The sequence below is a fragment of the Lutra lutra genome, chromosome 13 (assembly GCF_902655055.1).
Source record: "Lutra lutra chromosome 13, mLutLut1.2, whole genome shotgun sequence".
Taxonomy (NCBI): Eukaryota; Metazoa; Chordata; class Mammalia; order Carnivora; family Mustelidae; genus Lutra; species Lutra lutra.
Window position 1 is genome coordinate 59,939,141 of NC_062290.1, and position 20,520 is coordinate 59,959,660.

The 20,520-nt window shown below is 40.8% G+C and overlaps 1 protein-coding gene across 3 annotated transcripts in view; it reads right to left on the minus strand.

The window, feature by feature from the left end:
• Positions 1–20,520, minus strand: part of GNE (glucosamine (UDP-N-acetyl)-2-epimerase/N-acetylmannosamine kinase) — a 46,596-nt gene that overhangs the window by 18,496 nt on the left and 7,580 nt on the right. Inside the window, exons 1-3 of one of the 3 annotated variants that reach the window (XM_047699316.1) lie at positions 13,347–13,719; positions 7,969–8,174; positions 1,409–1,860 (exon numbers count right to left, since the gene is read on the minus strand). In XM_047699316.1, the coding sequence (XP_047555272.1) occupies positions 1,409–1,860; positions 7,969–8,132 (616 nt within the window). In that variant the 5' untranslated portion in view covers positions 8,133–8,174; positions 13,347–13,719. Of the gene's footprint in view, positions 1–1,408; positions 1,861–7,968; positions 8,175–13,346; positions 13,720–20,520 lie in introns of those variants that run through there. The other 2 variants (XM_047699317.1, XM_047699315.1) reach the window with 2 other exon arrangements.

Consider the following 20,520-nt stretch of genomic DNA (forward strand, 5'->3'; position numbering starts at 1 on the left):
GCTGAGATCAAGGGTCAGTGGCTAACGGACTGAGCTACCCAGGTGCCCCACTAAATCAATTTTCTATTGATTAATTTCATTATATTATAGATCTACCTCTTTAAAAAAGGAGAGTCCCAAATGTTGAAGAATGATCTTGATTTGCCCTCTAGATAGTACTCTTGCTGTAAATTAAGCAATGACATTCTGTTTATCAAACAGTTTTCTTTCCTCTTATTCAAAAAAGGTAATTTCCAGGAAGCTAGATCATTGATCAGTGAAGATTGCAGAACTTAAGGCTATTTACAGAAATACTACTAATGGTACAACTATGATTTTTACTTTCATTATAATCACCACAGCCCCTTATATTAGTAAGTAATTATAGCTTACTGCCTTCAATATTATCTAAGTATTCCAACAATCTCATATGAGAGACGTTAAAATTAAAAATAGTTTTATCAGGGGTGCCTGGGTAGCACAGTTCAGCATCTGACTCTTGGTTTCAGTTCAGGTTGTGCTCTCAGGGTCATGGGATCAGGCCCCGAGTTGGGCTCCATGCTCAGCATGGTGTCTGCTTGGGATTCTCTCTCCTTCTCCCTCCCTCTCCTTCTCCCTTTTATCTCTGTCAAATAAATCTTTTTTTTTTTTAAGATTTTATTTATTTATTTGACAGAGAGATCACAAGTAGACGGAGAGGCAGGCAGAGAGAGAGAGAGAGAGGGAAGCAGGCTCCCTGCTGAGCAAAGAGCCCGATGCGGGACTCGATCCCAGGACCCTGAGATCATGACCTGAGCCGAAGGCAGCAGCTTAACCCACTGAGCCACCCAGGCGCCCTGTCAAATAAATCTTTTATCTCTGTGAGGGAGAAGGAGAGATTTATCTCTGTCAAATAAATCTTTTAAAAAAAGTATTTTCATTCCCCAAAAAAACAAAATACAGGAAAACAAAAACCAAAACATCCATAACTCTACTAACCAGAAGTCAACATTATAAATGATTTGGTATACATACTTCTTCATCTTTCCATTATATTACAGATTTTATTAAAATAGCATCATTTATACATATAATTCTGTAGCTTGCTTTCCCCCCTTGTTGTTATATCAGGATCTCTCCTTGTAACTAAATATTTACCCATAGCATATTTAATGGATTAAAAGCATATCATTCTATAAACTATAGCACAGATTTAAAAAAAAATTCAATCCAGTTTTTAAGACTATTCCACAGAAAAGGTGAGTCTCAGAGAGTTGAAGTCATACCATAGGTTGAGATCTATGAACTAAAACTTTAGTCTTCTGAATTCTAATGGAATATTCTACATTCAGTAGTTTCTAAAAAAAAAAAAAAAAAACAACAAAAACAAACTGAAACATACCCAAACAGACAAAAACCACCATTAGACTGAATAAAGTTTGATACGTACCTAACCACATCCGAATAATGCTCATGTAGTCTTTGTTCTTGGCAGAGAGAAGCTTGTCATAGGAGGGGCAGCCCGCCAGAAGGATGCGGTCATGGTCCTCACACATGGATATCAGGTGCTGCTCCGCACTCCGGGTGCAGCATACATGATAATGAGCCAGTTTGGTTATGGCATGTCTGATAGAATCGTCAATGGTCCCACTGACTTCCCCACCTTCAATGTGAAGGATTCGGATATTCATCAAGGCGGCAGATGTAGCCAGAGCCAGGGCATCAAACCTGTCTCCGTGAACAATCATGATATCAGGCTTCAAGCGATTAAGGACATCTGGTAGCTTCACTAGGGCCAAGCCCACTGATTCTACCATGGCTGCCTCATCTTCCCCTCTAACAATTGTGTGCAGCCTGGTGTTAATGTCAAAGTCATCTTGTTCAATCATGCGGTATGTGTTCCTAAAGCAGAAAAGAAATAAAGATATGAGAGCATGTTCTTCAACACAGGGCCATAAAAACATATGAAAAAAGCGATAACATCAACCCTGGAGAAATATTTTATAAAATTTACTTGTTAAAATAGACAAACTAAAGTATACGCAAAAACTAAAAAGCACAGATCATAAGTGCATAGATTGCTTGATTATTTTACATGAATACCCCTGCGGCCACCACCCAGATCAAGACAGCACATCCAGACCCGCAAAGTCTCACTACTGCCCTGGTCAGTACCTGGATAGATAAGCACCTGAAGGAGAATATTTTTATTAAAACAGAGACCAGAGTTTTTGGTGGTTAACTTCTTTTCTTTCTCCCTATATAAATTTTTTAAAAAGAAATATGCTACCTAATAAAAAAAAAAAAAGTTACTTATAAAACCAAAGCACACTTTTTTTAAAAAAATAGGGAAATCAGAATACTTGACATGTCACTATACTATAAATTTCTGAATGATGAAAATTATCTTCTGAATTTGTACTGTACCACTAATGCAGCATAATTTGGAATGGGGTGTAAATGTAGGTTTTACAGCATTAAATTGACTACGAATGGGTGCCTGCGGGGCTCAGTCAGTTAAGTAGCGAACTCTTGGTTTCAGCTCAGGTCAAGATCCTTACAGTCCTAGGTCTGGCTTCGCATTCAGCAGGGAATCTGCTCCTTCTCTCTTGCCCCTCCCCCCACACTTTCTCTCAAACAAATTCTTTCAATTAAAAAATTTTAAAAGTTGGCTAAAAAATGCAATTTCAAGTCTCTTTAATGCTTCAATAACAGCTGCAATTCTCAATGCCTTGAAATTTTCTATTATGACTAGATTTTTAAAAGATTTGGCTTTTTTTCCCTAAATATAGATATATTTAGAATATATAATGTAATTCTATATAATTGTTATAAATATATTTTTATTTGGAAAATACATAAAATTATCATCCCTAAACCTGCCACTCAGCAATACCAATGTAAATCATTTTGATTTTTTCTAGCCCCTTTATGTATATTTTATGATCTATTTTATAACCTATTTAATCCATTTTATAATCTATTTAATCCATTTTGTATAATATTTTCCCAGATCATGAAAGATTCTTTACATCATTTTACTATGGATGGTCTAGTAGTCATTTTATAGATTCCTTGGCATTTTCCTATAAAACTATCATACTGTCTATTAACAAAAACAGTCGGGTGCCTGGGTGGCTCAGTGGGTTAAGCCGCTGCCTTCGGCTCAGGTCATGATCTCAGGGTCCTGGGATCGAGTCCTGCATCGGGCTCTCTGCTCAGCGGAGAACCTGCTTCCTCCTCTCTCTCTCTCTCTCTGCCTGCCTCTCTGCCTACTTGTGATCTCTGTGAAATAAATAAATAAAATCTTTAAAAAAAAAAAGTCTATGTCTTCTTGTCTATTTCTCACTTTATTACACTGGCTGTTATAGTCTAGCACAAGCTGAAGAGAGGTGGTAAAAGCAAAAATCTTTACCTTGCTCTCTCTTTTATGTTAGCTGTAGGTTTTCCCACCAATGGACTTTATCAGATTGGGGAATTTCCCTTCTATTCAAAGTCTGCTTAGAGTTTTTTTAAATCATAACTGGGTTAATTTTGTCAATTTTTTTTGGTATTTGTTGAGATGATCATATGTGCTTCCCCTTTATTCTGTTAAGAGGTGAGTAACACTGATGCTCAAATGTTATATCAATCTTGATTTCCCGAGATCAACCTATTTGGTCACAATGTATTACCTGTTTTTTAAATTGCTGGATGTGATTTAATATATATTTTTTTAATTTTATGTCTATGCTCATAAGAGATACTGGTCTGAATTTTTTTCTTAAATGTCTTTGTCAGGTTTTATTATCAAGTTTGGTTTTGTTTGTTTGTTTTTTTAAGATTTTGAGGGCAAGAATGAGCACAAGCTGGTAGAGGGGCGGAGGGAGAAGCAGACTCCTTGCTAAAGAGGGAGCCCAACGTGGGGCTGGATCCCAGGACCCTGGGACTATGACCTCAGCCAAAGGCAGATGCTTACTGACTGAGCCACCCCGGAGTCCCAAGATTATGCTGACTTTATAAAACAATCTGGGAAAATTCCCTGCTTGTCTATTTTCCAAAAGAGTCTATGTAAGATTGGTGTTATTTCCAAACAAAGGGAAAAAAAAAAAAGAGAGAGACAAACCAAGAAGTAGACTTTTTTTTTTTTTTAAGATTTATTTGAGAGAGAAGAGAGAGAATTGGCGGGGAGGGGAGATAGCAGGAGAGGGAGAGAGAAACTCTAACAGACTAACTAAACTTTTTTTTTAGATTTTATTTATTTATTTGATAGATAGAGAGTGTGCCTGCACAAGCATGGGGAGCAGCAGGCAGAGAGAGAGGGAGAAGCAGGCTCCACTGAGCAGAAAGCCCAAGGTGGAGCTCGAACTCAGGATCCTGGAATCATGACCTGAGCCAAAGGACAATCTCAGAAGCTTAACCAACTGAGCCACTCAGGTGCCTCTCTAAACTTTTTTTTTTTTTTTTAAGATTTTATGTATTTATTTGACAGAGATCACAAGCAGGCAGAGAGCCAGGCGGGGGTGAAGGGGAAGCAGGCTCCTAGCCGAGCAGAGAGCCAGATGCGGGGCTCAATCCCAGGACCCTGAGATCATAATCCGAGCTGAAGGTAGAGGCTTAACCCACTGAGCCACCCAGGCACCCCTCTAAACATCTTTTTAACAGAAGTATTTAAAGACAAAAACTCCCCCCAAGCATTCCTTCATCTATACCCACAAATTCTGATACACTGTAATATTTATTATTCAGTTCAAAAGATTTTTCTAATTTCTCTTAGAATTTGTTTGATCCATGGGCTTAGACCTCAACAGTAAAACAACTTTTTTTTTTAAGAGAGTGAGCACACCCATGCCTGTGCTTGGGGGGGGGGGGTGTGCTGCTGTGCAGAGGGAGAGGGAGAATCTCAAGCAGACTCCACGCCCACCACAGACCCTGACATGGGGCTCAAACTCATGACCCTGAGATCATGACCTAAACCAAAATTAAGAGTCAGGTGCTTAACTGACCCACCCTGGTGCCCCTATAAAAATTTTTTAAAAATTTTTTTAAATAATCTTACTTAAAAAAAGAACTAAAGGGGCGCCTGGGTGGCTCAGTGGGTTAAGCCTCTGCCTTCGGCTCGGGTCATGATCCCAGAGCCTGGGATCGAGCCCCACGTCGGGCTCTCTGCTCAGCAGGGAACCTGCTTCCTCCTCTCTCTCTCTGCCTGCCTCTCTGCCTACTTGTGATTTCTCTCTGTCAAATAAATAAATAAAATCTTAAAAAAAAAAAAAAAAGAACTAAAGACCTTAAAAGACACATTACCAAACATTATGTAAAACTGGCACATAAGCATACAAAAATGCTCCACATCTTATATCATGACAGAAATGCAAATTAAAACAGATACTGCTACACACCTTTCAGAATGGCCAAAAGCAGAACACTGGTATCACCAAATGCTCACAAGGACAGTGGAGCAACAGGTACACTCACTCAGTGATGGTATGAATACAAAATGATACAGCCACTTTGGAAGACAGCTCAGTGGTTTCTTTCAAAACTAAGTATATTCTTATCATACAAACCAGCAATCAGGCTTTTACTATTTCCCAAAGGAGCTAAAAACTTAGGTCCACACTAACTTCTGAAAACTGGGTATTTGCAGCAGCTTTATTCATAAATGCCCAAACCTGGAAGTTACTAAGATGCCCAGAGTAGATGAATGAGTAAATAAACTATGGTACATCCAGAAAATGGAATATTATTCAGCACTAAAAAGAAAGGACTATCAAGCCGTGGACATATACATGGATCATGGAGACTTAAAGGCATGTTACTAAGTACAAGAAACCAGTATGAAGTGGTTACATACTCTGGTTCCAACTACATGACACTCTGGAAAAGGCAAATCTATGGAGATAGTAAAATCTATGGAGATGGTTATAGAACACATTTTTAGGGCACTGGAACAATTCTGATACTATAATGGTAGATTCAAGTCATTATACATTTGTCGAAACATACAGAATTTACACCACCTGGGTGGGCACCTAGGTGGCTCAGTCGGTTAAATGTCTGGCTCTTGATTTTTGGCTCAGGTGCATGATCTTGAGGTTGTGAGGTTGGGCCCGCTTAGGATTCCCTCTCCCCCTCCCCATACTTGCATGCACATGCATGCTCTTGCTCTCAAAATGTAATGTAAACAAATGTACCCCTGGAGGTGGAGGGCTGACCCTGATAATGGGGGATGCTAGGCATGTGTGGAGGCAGAGAAGCATATGGGGTAACCCCGGTACTGCCTGCTCAGTTTTGCTGTAGACCTAAAACTGCTCTAAAATGTTTTAATATTTTGTATCACTGACTCATATGAAATAAATGAACAAGTGAATTTCTAACCTGTTTGTTGTGACTTATTTGATTTCCTTTTTCACCCAGATCTTAAAGAGTATAAAAATGCTGGGTTTTTTTGGTTTTTTTTTTTTTAATGCTTTTTTTTTTTTTTTTAAAGTATCAATTTAGTTGAAATAGAGGGCAAATTTTTTGGTTTGTTTTTTTTTTGTCTTTGAAATACAGATAATATATTCACGTGGTTTAAAATTTAAGATACGAAACGTTCTCCAGTGAAAAGTCTACCTTCTCACTTTTGTTTCCCAGTCATCCAGTTCCTCTCCCAGAAGCAACCAACTTCCGTTAGAATGTACTTTACATGACTTTTCCATTAAGTACCAGTCAAGTGTCCTATGTAACAATCTCATGAGACAAATACTGCCTTTTCACCTTTACTTACTGTGGGAGATGGGGAAACCTAACCCAATTTCCTTGAAATCCTCTGTCCTACTAATCTTCCCATCAAACTTTTCTCAAAGAAGTAAAAGACTTAGACTTCATTTCAGGATCTAGCTAAAATTCTTCTTCTACTTTGTCCTATATAAGAAAACCCACTGGATTTTCTTAGATAGCCAGGATTCGTTTCACATTTTTTAAAAAGATTTTATTTATTTATTTGACAGAGAGATCACAAGTAGGCAGAGAAGCAGGCAGAGAGAGAGGGGGAAGCAGGCTCCCTGATGAGCAGAGAGCCTGATGTGGGGCTCGATCCCAGAACCTCGGGATCATGACCTGCGCCGAAGGCAGAGGCTTTAGACCACTGAGCCACCCAGGCACCCCTCATTTCACGTTTTAAAAACTTGAATTTTTGAGCTATGTATCAGATTCTTCTCTACTCTTTGTAAGTATTTTCTTAGAGAAAATTGGTTTTTAGAGGCAGGTTTTTGTTTACTTTTGTTGTTCTTATTGCCTTGCTTTTAAAGAATACTCTGAAAAGGCAATTTTACTTTAACACGAGCTTCTTTCATATATAACATGGTTGTTACTAACCATCTTGGGAAGCTGCGATAATGTTTTTATGCCACAAGAGTGCACTAAATGCCACTTTATTACCAAAAACAAAACGAATGTTCATCTTTGGTTTAGACATTCTGTCCCCTCTAAGATTTCCCAACTCTCATTTTTCAAATTTAGACTGTGATAATGAACCTAATGATAAACACCAGAATAAATACCAATGACAATATAACATTCTAATTTATCTTGTAAATTAACTTTTTAAATCTTGTTTCCTACCTACTACTTGATGTACTATTGATCTATACATGAGTTTTAAGAAAGCAGTACCATTAGAACTCACAAAACATATTATAGGAAGTTACATTATTAGAGTCACACACCATATAAGTGGCATTTCTCCTGAATGTAACAGGTAATGATAAAAATATTTATAGCTATCATTTATAGAGCACCTATTAAGCAGCTACTCTATGTGATGGACAATTTGTGTCACTATCTCCATTCTTCACAGTAACCTACAACGTACGTTTTCACTCCATTTTATAACTGAGGAACCTGAAGATGCAACTTCTCCAAGGCCATATAAAAACTAAGAGGGAGAACTGGGATTTGAAGATAAGTCCACTTGGCTACAAGATGCAAGCTCTCTCTAGGACACTGTGTTGCAATGGAGGATATCATAAGAAAATGCTTTCATCTTACCCATAGTCATCTATCAGGTGAGAGCCAAGTACCACCACATCAAGTTCAAAGAACTCAGGTTCCATTTTAATGCCAAACATGATCGGGGCAAGTTTAGAATAATCAGCACGGTTGCAAGTGGCAACACAAACCCGAAGTTTTCCGTTATTCCCATTCTTCTCCATGACTTGTTTCTTTTGTTTTGAGACGTTCTTAAAATAGAGTTCCTAAAGTTGCAAAAATAAAAATTATTTATCATCAGAATGATAGGTCCTAGATAAAAACACAGAATTTTCTAGTTCCAAGCCTTGTAACCACGATTTAATACAGTGCTTCTTAACCTTTTTTTCGACCCCTGCTCCTGTGTGACACACCCACTGGTATATCCAGAGCTAGGAAATTCCTGCTGACTAATTCCACCCCTTTCTCTCACACTCAAGAAAACACACTGGAATACAATTAAGATACAGTGACATAAATCAGCTCCCTTTTAAAAGCAAGCAAATGTCATTTCTTTATTAGTTAGAAATTACTTACCACACCTCACAACTGATCCCAACATACCAGACTACTGAGAATAACTGATCTAGTTCAACTCCCTCTCTTTACAGAAAGGGAAACACATATCTTGAGAGGGGAAATTACTTCCCCAAGATTCAAGATAACATCTTATAAGGGATAAGATCTATTTACCCTCACACTAAACACCCACTATATACAAAGCCCTGTGATTGGTGTCGAGGAAGAGAAAGGTAAAATAAAAAAGCCTACCTCCAAGGCCTCATTAGCCCCTATAGCCAGTGCCTACAAACCTCTGACAATTCCAAATGCCTACCAGGTATATCTCCTGACCCATACATACCTTAAAGTCAATCACCCAAACCGAACTCATTTTTTTCCCTCATTTCCTTTCCTCCTTCCTTGTTCTCTAACTCAGTTATGAACTTCCATTCACCCAAATGCCTTGACCCTGGACATCCTTGTCTTCTCTGTCCCTTACTCTGTACCAACTAAGCCCTGTCAGTTCCACCTCCTTAATCTCTCTCTCTCTTTTTAAGTAGGGTCCATGCCCAGGGTGGAGATCAACACAGGGCTTGAACTCACAACCCTGAGATCAAGACCAGAGCCGAGATCAAGTCAGACGCTTAACCAACTGAAGCCACCCATGCACCCCTCCACCTCCTAAATATCTTTCAAATCCAGCTCCTCCTCTTCATCTCCACCAGGACATCCCCCAGTCCATCCTCTCATTTTAGGTGTGAACCATTGTTAACAGCTGCCAAAGTAGTCCGCCTATCTCTAGCCTTGCCCTGCCTCCCACAGACTTTCAGAGTGATCTTTCCAAAGTTCAGATATTTGATTATCATGCTTAACAGAATATACAACCTATGAATAAAGTCCAAAATACTGATCCGGACCTACCCCATCTTTCCAACCACTTTGCCCTGACCTACAATTACCCTTACTCTGTGCCAAAGCCACACTAAAATACCTATAGTTCTACCAGTAAGTCTCCAAATCTCTGTATATAGTATTGTAGATATATGTACCCTTAGGTTAAATTTCCTTTCCCTCTGGCCTGGGCTTCTCCTCATCCTTCAAAACTCGGTCTAAGCATTGCCTCTTCTTGAAAACCTCTACATAAACTTCAGTTCCTCTTCACCTCACCCCTTTTAGCTGCTACCTTCCTCTGAGCACTATGGCCCTTCCAAACACATATATACTTTTGCTTGACTCCTCTCCCCACATCCACCCACTCTCCCTCCCGCCATCTATAGCCTCCATTCAAAGTAAAAATCATGGGCAAGGGATAAGAGATGTTTTAAACTTCTCTGTATCAATGTAAAATTCCACCTCATGAGGTCAATGTTTTTGCTTCAGGATGCATGTCAATATTTAGACTTTGCCATCAGGCATACAAAGAAACTTGAATAAAGATGCCAGGAGTAGGGGAGTTACCCTTTAAATCAGCGTAAACTCTAAACCCCAATGGAAATCTTATCAGCTGCCATCTCATCTCTATTAGGCTCAAACTTCTGTGAGAACACAAACTGCCCCATCATTAGGCCCATTCTGAACTCAACAATCTCCAGTCAAAGCGAATTCCACCCAACAGAAAGCATTTATGATATAATGAAATAGACATTCTGTCAAGAGAGTTGTATTCACTAGTTCTAAGCACTACCTAATCATTAAAGACAAAAATGTTTCTCCAAAAATGGCTGTCCTAAATGTTGTTGTACATAATCCTTCCTTCACTGATCATTAAATTTGAGCTAAATAAAATGTTGGTGATATTCAACTTGCTGGGCGAGGCAAAGCAAATCTTTCATGGTTGGTCAATTTTTTTTTATTTTAAAAGAATGTAAACGTCTGGGACGCCTGGGTGGCTCAGTTGGTTAAGCAGCTGCCTTCGGCTCGGGTCAGGATCCCAGGCGTCCTGGGATCGAGTCCCACATCGGGCTCCTTGCTCAGCAGGGAGCCTGCTTCTCCCTCTGCCTCTGCCTGTGCTCATGCTCTCTGACAAATAAATAGATAAAATCTTAAAAAAAAAAAAGAATGTAAACGTCACCTCACAATACTAAAATGCTTAGTATTTACCAAATACCTCAAAGGTTATTCTACTAAGACCGAGAGTAAAGTAGCCAAATAAATAAACTATGAAAAAGGCAAAAATGTTACTAAGGCCAAAGCTTTTTTCAGGAAAGAAGTTAAATCTTTAAAATGGCAAAATGCCTCTTTAAAGGGAGAAATTTGGGGTTTTCTAAAATAACTTTAACTTACTTCTTAGGTAGTACATTCACATGGTTTAAAACTGAGAAGTAACAAGAGGCTATATAGCAGAGTCTTCTCATCTGTGCTCTACAGCCATGCAGTTTTTCTCCCTGGAAGCTAGAAGTTACTAGTTCTTATCTATACTTTCATAGGTAAACCATGCATGTATAAACAAAGATGTATTTGCTTATAAATACATACAACATATATTGTACAACTGATAACACTCTATAAACTGATGTTGCATCCCCTGCTTTTAAAAATGCTTTTAATTAGGCTTCTGAATTGAATGGTAAAATGGGAAAGTTTAAAGGCACTGAAAATATCAAAACTAAAGTGCAAAGTTTTGAAAATTGCTGGCCATCATCCCTTTAAATATATGAAGGGTTATGAGAGCCCCAAAAGTAAAAACAATCAGTGTCACAAACATTTAGTATCTACTCTGTGCAGAGCACTATAAAGAAAGCTGAGATACACACAGAACTGAAAAAGACCCTGTCTCATATTTAGAAACCTTAAAATTAGTACCTGAAACCAGCCGACATAATAGATGTTAACTAGTTCACTTTTCCAAATAGAAGCCCCAGAAACAAAATTAATAAATTTTTTTCCCAACCCTGTATACATTATTTGCTCTGGATCAGAGATCATACCCAAAGATACATTTTTATACTGAGAACTATGACCAGAGCCCCCATGACCAGGATAGAATGAATAAATGGCAAAGCAATGAATGAGTGACAAAATGGACTTAAACTGTAATAGAACAATTTAAGTTGCATAAAGTACAATGTAAAGCAAAACTCAATTCTTTACATGGTGAAATACGAGACAGCAATTAAAATGAATGGACTATGTCTACATTTGCCTGTATTAATAAATCTCAGAAACGGAGCATTAGAGGAAAACAGCAAATTCTAAAAAGTTAGATACAATAGGGTACCATTTTTAAGTTTTTCAAAACGTGTAAAACATTACTGTATGCTATTTATTGATCTACAGCAAAGTTCCACACCAACTCAGGGAAGTAGTTACCTCTGGAGAGGGAGGGAAGGGAAAGAAAAATGGGGCTTCAGGCTTTAGCTAACATTTATTTTTTTTAAAAAACCATACCATAAACAGAGATGTAAAACAAACACGGTAACCTATTAATATGTGTTAAATCTCAGTTACTGGTAGAAGGTGTCATACTGTCTTCTGTCCTTTTAAGCACATTAGAAATTTCCATTCTTAAAAATAAGAACCCTTTTAAATAGATACTGTGAAGTATGTATGTTGTCCATAGCCAGTCACCACCCCCACCACACACCCAAGCCTAAAGCTCAGAAAGTCAGTCAGGATTTGCCCCCATTTCACCTATCAATTCCAAAATTGTAACTAAAATACAAATAAATGCAAGAGAAGCATGCTTTCATCTTGAATTCACTGGCAATCTCTGAGAAACCCAATTCTGAAAGACCACTTCCTGCATTCTCTCAAGACTGGCCATTTTATTTTATTTTATTTTTTTTTAAGATTTTATTTATTTATTTGAGAGAGAGACAGTGAGAGAGAGCATGAGCGAGGAGAAGGTCAGAGGGAGAAGCAGACTCCCCATGGAACTGGGAGCCCGATGCGGGACTCGATCCCAGGTCTCCGGGATCATGACCTGAGCCGAAGGCAGTCATCCAACCAACTGAGCCACCCAGGCGTCCCAAGACTGGCCATTTTAAATAGACGAAAGGTGATCAGCACTTTCCAGAAAAATATCCCACTCATCTGTGGAAAAAGACTCACAAACATTTGGCTCAGTCACTGGGCAGAGGAAACAGTAACAACAAACATTTGAGAAGTACTTCTGAGGTGCTAAGCACTGTGTTAAGAACTTTGTAAGCATTAACCATTTCATCCTGACAGTCCTCTCACTAGCCCCATTTTACAGAGGGGGGACACTGAAGTACTGCCAAAATAATTTACTTGCCCCAAATCACAGTTAATAATTGCCAGAACCAAAAATCAAACCCAGCATGCAGGATACTGCCACATCCAGTGTTTGCCTAGTATCTGATCATTAACGTCCTTGGAACTTCTTTGGGCCAGGTCCTGCCAGGCCCCACGGCAATTAAAAGAACATGATATATCACTCGTCCCTCCGTGCAGCAGGGGTGAGACTCAGGATCAAGAAGGAAGGGCCTATCTAAAAGCGGCCTGGAATTCAGAAACCTATTTCTGAGCTGTAGTTTGCTTTGGCTTCTTCCAGAACCTCTACAGCTGGGTTCAACAGTTAACTTAGACCGCTAAATTGCACTCCTCTTTTCGGAGAAGCCAATACTTTAGCGTTCTCTAACAATTTAACGGGTGTGCTCCGACTGGGGAGGAAAAATAAACACCTATCAAGCTCCTGAGGAAGCCCAGATTCAGAACGTAGTCAGGGTTCGGCGCAGATCTTCAATACCATCGTTTAGTTCAACCCTTTAAACCCCAGGGCCACTTGTCTGTCAAGGAGCTCTCCGCCCTCTCCTGCACACCTCCGTAAAAGCACCCTCACTATCTCCCAGGACAGCCCGCTTCCTCACTAGACAGCACTGCTCGTGGGTGGGAACCCTTCCCCGCCGCCGGCTACTCGCCCAAGGCCCGCCACGAACCTGTCTGCTCCCCGTGCCGGTAACACAGAGGGGCCCTGGCACGTAGGCCTGCGGAAGACAGGGCGACGCCCGGGTCTTGTGCGGGCCTGGGAACGCCGGGAGGTCCAAGCCGCGGGACTGCGGAGGCCACGAGACAGGGGCCGGAGCAGGAGGCCGCGGGGGGGCCCGGAGGATGCTCTCCCCGGCGCGTCCCCCGGGTCCCGGCCGACGCGGGGCTCTCACCAGACGCTGGCGCGCAGCTTCCTCCCAGGCCGCCGCCGCGCCTCACGGGCTACAGCCGAACGCAGCAACTGAAGGCGGCCCGCCTTCCGCAAGTCTGTCACGCGCGTAGGAGACTCTAGTCTTGACCCCAGCCCCGCACGCCCCTGCACGCCCCAGCACGCGTCCCCCCGGCACCGAATCGGCGAACGCGCCCTTACGTAACCTGAGACCGACCCTCTGATTGGCTGCGCCCGGAAGAGCCCCACCCCCTTGCCAAACGGTTTTTGTAAGGGGTCGGCCGAGAGGAGTGGAGTGTCTCCAGTCGTCGTGGCGGACTTGGCCAGTCTGTTGCCGCCCCGACGTGTACTACTCCGCGGTCCACGCACGCTGGAGAGCCTGGGTCTTCGCACGTGGAAGCTGTTTTGGCCTTGCACCCAAAGGAGAATTATGCCTTTTCTTCCCTCGGGCATTTCATAGGCCCTGACCAAAACAATACTGTCGTGCTGCCGGTCCGCCCCAGAGCCATCTTTTGAGATAAAGCCCCGCCACTGCAGGACGGTGTCTGCTCGAAGATTGATGGAGTGTTGATAATGAACCAAACAAGGCACATACCAGCTGATCATAAGGCGCTCCGCCTGGGCCTCCTTTTAGGGAACCTTCTGCCAGTCGGGCCGGGGAAGTCCAGAGGGGAACTTGGCAGCGACAGAAGAGGTGGCGGTGCGGAAGAGGGCTCCCATGGCGCCCGATAAAGACCTTTTTTTTTTTTTTTTTTAAGATTATTTATTTATTTATTTGACAGACATCACAAGTAGGCAGAGGGGCAAGCAGTGAGAGGGGGAAGCAGGCTCCCCGCCCAGCAGAGATCCCCACGGGGGACTCGATCCCAGAACCCCGAGATCACGACCAGAGCCGAAGGCAGCGGCACAAGCCACTGAGCTACCCAGACGCCCCTGATAAAAGACCTTTTAATGATCTTTTCAAATTACCGAGTCACCAATGACAAACTTCGAATGAGTTGGTGTTAAAAAACATTACAACGTTTTTACCACCATTAAATAATTTACCGCAGGTGAAACTTAACAACTCATCCAGAGTTCTTGCTCTAAGGCAAATTTCAAACCCTAACTTTTGCATTTCATGTATTTCATTTAATAATGAAGCTGTAAGTTGCAGAGTACTTAGGAACTAGCATTTCTCTGGCGGCTAGCCTGGAGCTACTAAAAGGTCATTTCAGCCACAAAAGGACAGGCTTTAAGGGGATTTGTGTAAGGAAGTGCCAACAGATTTTATTAAATATCACTTTGGCTAGTATGTGGAGAATGGATTGGCACTGAAAGAATGGTGGCAGTGAAAAAAAATAATCTGGAAGGATACATAAAAAACTGGTCCCACTGACAGGGCTGGAAGGAGATGGACTTTTCCACTGAATACCTATTTATAATATCTTTTGTGTTTTGTAATATATGCACATATTGCATATTAAAGAGAACAAAATTGTTAAAAATGGTGACAGTGAAACTCAAATGGATGATATGAGATTGAATTTGGAAGCAGAATTGAAAATTATGGATTAGGTATGAGGGAATGAGAGAAAAGGATGGAAACAAGAATGACTTCCAGGTGTCTGGTATTAGTAATTGGGTGATTGGTGCTATTTATCAAGATAAGAAAAAAGCTGAGGGAGTGACCACATTTGGGGAGTTAAAAAGTTTTATTTTGGGATATATTTGAGATGCCTATTAAGTGAACAATAAGATATATTAATCTGGACATAGATTCACCAGAGAGTGCATTAGTTTTCTATTGCTGCTACAACAAATTACCTTAAACCTAGTGGTTAATGGGGCGCCTGGGTGGCTCAGTGGGTTAAGCCGCTGCCTTCGGCTCAGGTCATGATCCCAGGTCCTGGGTTCAAGCCCCGTGTCGGGCTTTCTGCTCAGTGGGGAGCCTGCTTCCTCCTCTCTCTCTGCCTGCCTCTCTGCCTGCTTGTGATTTCTCTCTGTCAAATAAATAAAATCTTAAAAAAAAAAAAAAAACCTAGTGGTTAAAAACTAATGTATTATCTTGCAGTTCTCGAGGTTAGGAGTCTGAAATGAGTTTTACCCAGCTAAAATCAAAGTAGCAATGTAGATATCATCACAAGAAAAGAAAATTAAACTGGTGATGGATGTTAGCTAAACATAATGGTGATCACTTCACAATATATACATATATCAAATCATTACGCTGTATACTTGAAAGTAACATATAATATCTCAAATATATGTCTTTTTTTTTTTTTTTTAAAGGGTCGGCCTTCCCTAGGGGGCAGTGGACAATCTATTTCCTTGCCTTTCCTTGGCTACAGGCTGCCCTCATTCCTTGGTTTGTGGCCCCTCTGATCTCTGTTTTCCTTGTCACATTTCCTGTGACTCTCTTCCTCCTTGACTTAAAAAGACTCTTGTGATTATAGTCCAGGATATTCTTCCCATCTCAAAATCCTTGATTTAATCACATTGGCAAAGTCTCTTTTCTATATAAGGGGACATTCACAAGTTCTAGGGATTAAGACATGGCTCTTCGGGAGCTATTATTTTGCCTAACACAAGTGGTATCAAAACCCTCAGGAAATGTTCAAGATGGGCACATTGCTTTTATTTTATTTATTTTTTATTTTTTACAATTTTTTTAGGGATTTTATTTATTTATTTGAGACAGAGAGGTACAGAGAGAGAGAGCATGAGCCGTGGGAGAGGCAAAGGGAGAAGAAGAGGGAGAAGCAGGCTTCCTGCTGAGCCAGGAGCCCTATATGGGGCTCAATATATGGCTTGATATGGGGCTCATGGGGCTCGATATGGAGCTCAATATGGGGGGGCTCGATCCCATCATGACCTGAGGCGAAGGCAGACATTTAACCATCTGAGCCACTCAGGCACCCCAAGATGGGCATATTGCTTTTAAACTTACATTTCAGGGGCGCCTGGCTGGCTCAGTCAATGGAGCATGTGACTCTTGATCTCGGGGTTGTGAGTTGGAGCCCCACATTGGGTGCAGAAATTACTTAAAAATAAAATCTTTAGGGGCACCTGAGTGGCTCAGTTGGTTAAGCCTCTGCCTTCAGCTCAGGTCATAGTCTCAGGGTCCTGGGATCGAGCCCCACATCGGGCTCTCTGCTCAGCGGGGAGCCTGCTTTCTCCTTTCTCTCTGCCTGCCTCTCTCCCTACTTTTGATCTCTGTCCGTCAAATAAAATCTTTTTTTTTTTTTAAGATTTTATTTATTTGTCAGAGAGAGAGGAGAGCGAGCGAGCACAGGCAGACAGAATGGCAGGTAGAGGCAGAGGGAGAAGCAGGCTCCCCGCCAAAAAAGGAGCCCGATGCGGGACTCGATCCCAGGACGCTGGGATCATGACCTGAGCCGAAGGCAGCTGCTCAACCCACTGAGCCACCCAGGCGTCCCCAAATAAAATCTTTTAAAGAAATAAAACATAATGGGGCACCTGGGTGGCTCAGTGGGTTAAGCCGCTGCCTTCGGCTCGGGTCATGATCCCAGGTCCTGGGTTCGAGCCCCGCATCGGGCTTTCTGCTCAGCAGGGAGCCTGCTTCCTCCTCTCTCTCTGCCTGCCTCTCTGCTTACTTGTGATTTCTCTCTGTCAAATAAATAAATAAAATCTTAAAAAAAAAAAAAGAAAACATAAAATCAAATAAAATCTTTAGGGCGTCTGGGTGGCTCAGTCATTGCGTGTTTGCCTTCAGTTTGGGTCGTGATCCCAAGATCCTGGGATCGACCCCCTGAATTGGGGGGGGGGGGTCCCTGCTCAGCAGGGAGACTGCTTCTCCCTCTCCCATTCCCCCTGCTTGTATTCCCTCTCTCGCTCTCTGTCAAATAAAATATTTTTAAAATAAATATTTAATTATAATAAAGTTACATGCCATATCACCAAATATCCAGAAAAGAACAGTTATTTTTTTCTCTTAAAACTTAAGAAAATTTAGTTTAAAAAAAAACAGTATTTATGTTCAGTTTTTTAAAAATCTGCATGCTTATTACATGGGTGTGTTTAGTTAGAATTCAAATTGTACACTTGAGATATCAGTGCTTTTTTATGTATCTTGTAAGTATTACATATTTTTAACATACTTAATGCTTAAGTTATGGCTAGGAAAAATGTAACTAGAAATACAAATACTTTTAATAAAGATAATACAGTTTTGAATTTTTGCACTTATTAAGCCACTCAGATTTTATGTTTGACCAATATTGAAAATTTTATATTTCCATATATAGTTCGAATAGTTCTGTGTTCATGGAATCACTTAACCTTGAAATGAAAGTGAAATTAATGAAATGACCCTCTTTTTTAGACTTTTTCTCTATGTTCTCTTGAGATGAAGTTGCAGCAAGGAGCTGTAGGAGGCATTTCCTTTTGGCTTTCTCAGATCACATTTCTATACGTACCATTACATTTCCGGATCTCTGTTACTTTGCTATTTAACAGTTGTGAATTAACATATCAAAATCTTCTCATGTCATTGTTTATGTTTGGTTTGGTTTCCTTTGGCTTTAATCTGAGAGCTCTACAAGTTGCAAAAAAGTAGGTATGGCTTTATGATATAATAAAATCAAATTTTCCATAATTACTCCATAAGCAGAATTACAACTTCAAACATTTATGGCATAATTGGGTTATCAGAGAATCCTAAATCTTAAAAGATCATGTAACCCAACCTTCTCATCAAAGGAGGAGACCTCTCGAAATCATCCCTGACAGATGTTCATCTGACCACTTTAGGAACATTTCTTTTAATAGGGACTTTTTTGCTCTTTTATTTGGTGGTTTAGTTGTAAAGTACTCGCCTCTCTATAAAGTCTACCCAAGTATTAGCACCCCAATATCCTAACTACTTTGTTTATATTCTCTCAGTACTCGGAACAACCTTAAGGTGTAGATTCTATCACTCCCATTTTATAGATAAGGAGGCTGAAGCACAAAAGGGAAAGTTGCCTAAGGTCACAGAGTTGTTAAGCAGAAGATCCCACGTATTTAGACACTACCTGGTATTTCCTCTTCCTACTAAACAGAGCCTTTCTTACGACAGAAAACTATCTTCAAGTTGCACTTGCTCATCGCTTTTTGGGTATGCTGTTCCACTAGTTAAGAATTCACATAACTCTTCTGTTATCCAGCCCACATCTCTCTGAATCACTCACATAAACGTCTTTAAGAGACTTTTAAAGCTATCTCCTTTAAAATCAAGAATACAGGAGACACTGGGTGACCCAGTCAGTTGAGCAAGGGACTCCTGATTTTCACTGAGGTAGTGATCTCAGAATCCCAGGATTGAGCCATACATGAGCCAACCCCCCCACCCCATGGGCTCCGGGTAGGGGCTCCACGCTCTGTGGAGTCTTCTAATCCCTCCACTAAATCTTTTTTTTTTTCTCTTTTTAAAAAAGATTTTATTTATTTGAGAGAGAGAGAAAATGGTTGGGGGGAGGGAAGTGGGAGAAGCAGGCTCCCCACTGAGCAGGGAGCCCCACTTGAGGGAGTCCCCAGATAGTTTTTTTTAATTGTGTTATGTTAGTCACCATACTGTATATCATTGGTTTTTGGTATAGTGTTCCAAGATTCATTGTTTACATATAATACCCAATCCTCCATGCAATACATGCCCTCCTTAATACCCACCACCAGGCTCACCGATCCTCCCAACCCCCTCCCCTCTAAATTAAAAAAAAAATAAAGATAAACACAATAAAATCAAGGTATACAATGTCTAAGACAGTCTCCTGATGTACTAATTTTATAAAGCCTTCAAAAAAGAAAATGAGGTCAGTTTGGCCCTTTTTAAAAAAATAAACTTTTCACTGAAGTGTAACAAAGATACTTGCACATAATAAGTATGTGTTGATTTCTGAATTTTCATGAAGTGAACATACCTGCATAACTACTACTAAAATAAAGAAAGAAAACATTGCCAGTGTCTGTGGGCTGTCTATGCAGGGGCTGCCTATCCATGACCTATGGAAAGTCCTAGCACCAAGACTGTGCTAGTAATAGACACGATGGTATTGATTAAGCACATTAAACTAGCTCTCTGAAGCATTTAGACCACAGAATACAGGGAGGATTGGCCAGTTGGGAGTGAAGTGGAAAATGAGGCACAAAAACAGACACAACAGATATGCTACAGAAGGTAGAACAGGTGGGCTGTAGGGAGAGAATCCAGTCCCTGACTTGCCTTGGATCCTGCACAACTTCAACCCATATGAATCCTTAAAAAATCCTCTGTTTCTTAAGAGCCTCTGTTCCTCACAATCAGATGATACTAACACCAAAAGTGTAAACAGGAAGAAACTCTAACCCCATTATTTCAACTCCCAACTCCAACCAGTTGGTAGTGGCTTCTTGGAGAACTGTGTGGAAGATGACTCTGATGCTGAGTTCAAAGGAAAAAACTCCTGGGATATCAGCTGTGATGTTTTGCAGGGAGGAGGGGAGGAAGGCAGGGATGGTGCCATGTACTCGCCATTCCTGCCCTTAGCCAATTTCATGAAGAAATCCAGACATGGAAAAAATCGAGCAACTAACCACCATATTAAGCTGGATATTTCTGTTCAATAAATATCCTTTTGTTAACTGTTCCCCTAGCCCCACTCTATATATCAGGCACAACACTTTTAATTGCCAGAACCTCTTGAGTACATAAAAATAAAACACATCTTACAAACCAGATATCACTGCATAAGTCAGATTGCTAACAGCCCAACCAAGTCATCTAGGCACCTCCCCAGAACAGACAGAACTGCTCTTGTTGCACTGATGATGACAGATGAGAAAGCAATCCTTTCCCCTTTAGGGAAAGCATGTAAGGATTAAGGTTACATTGACTGAAAATAATTCAGTAATATCCTGAACTCTGTGTCCACTTCAGGTTTGCAAGCATGAGATGGAAAGATATGTTTACGAAGGTAGTGATTAAGACATTCATAACA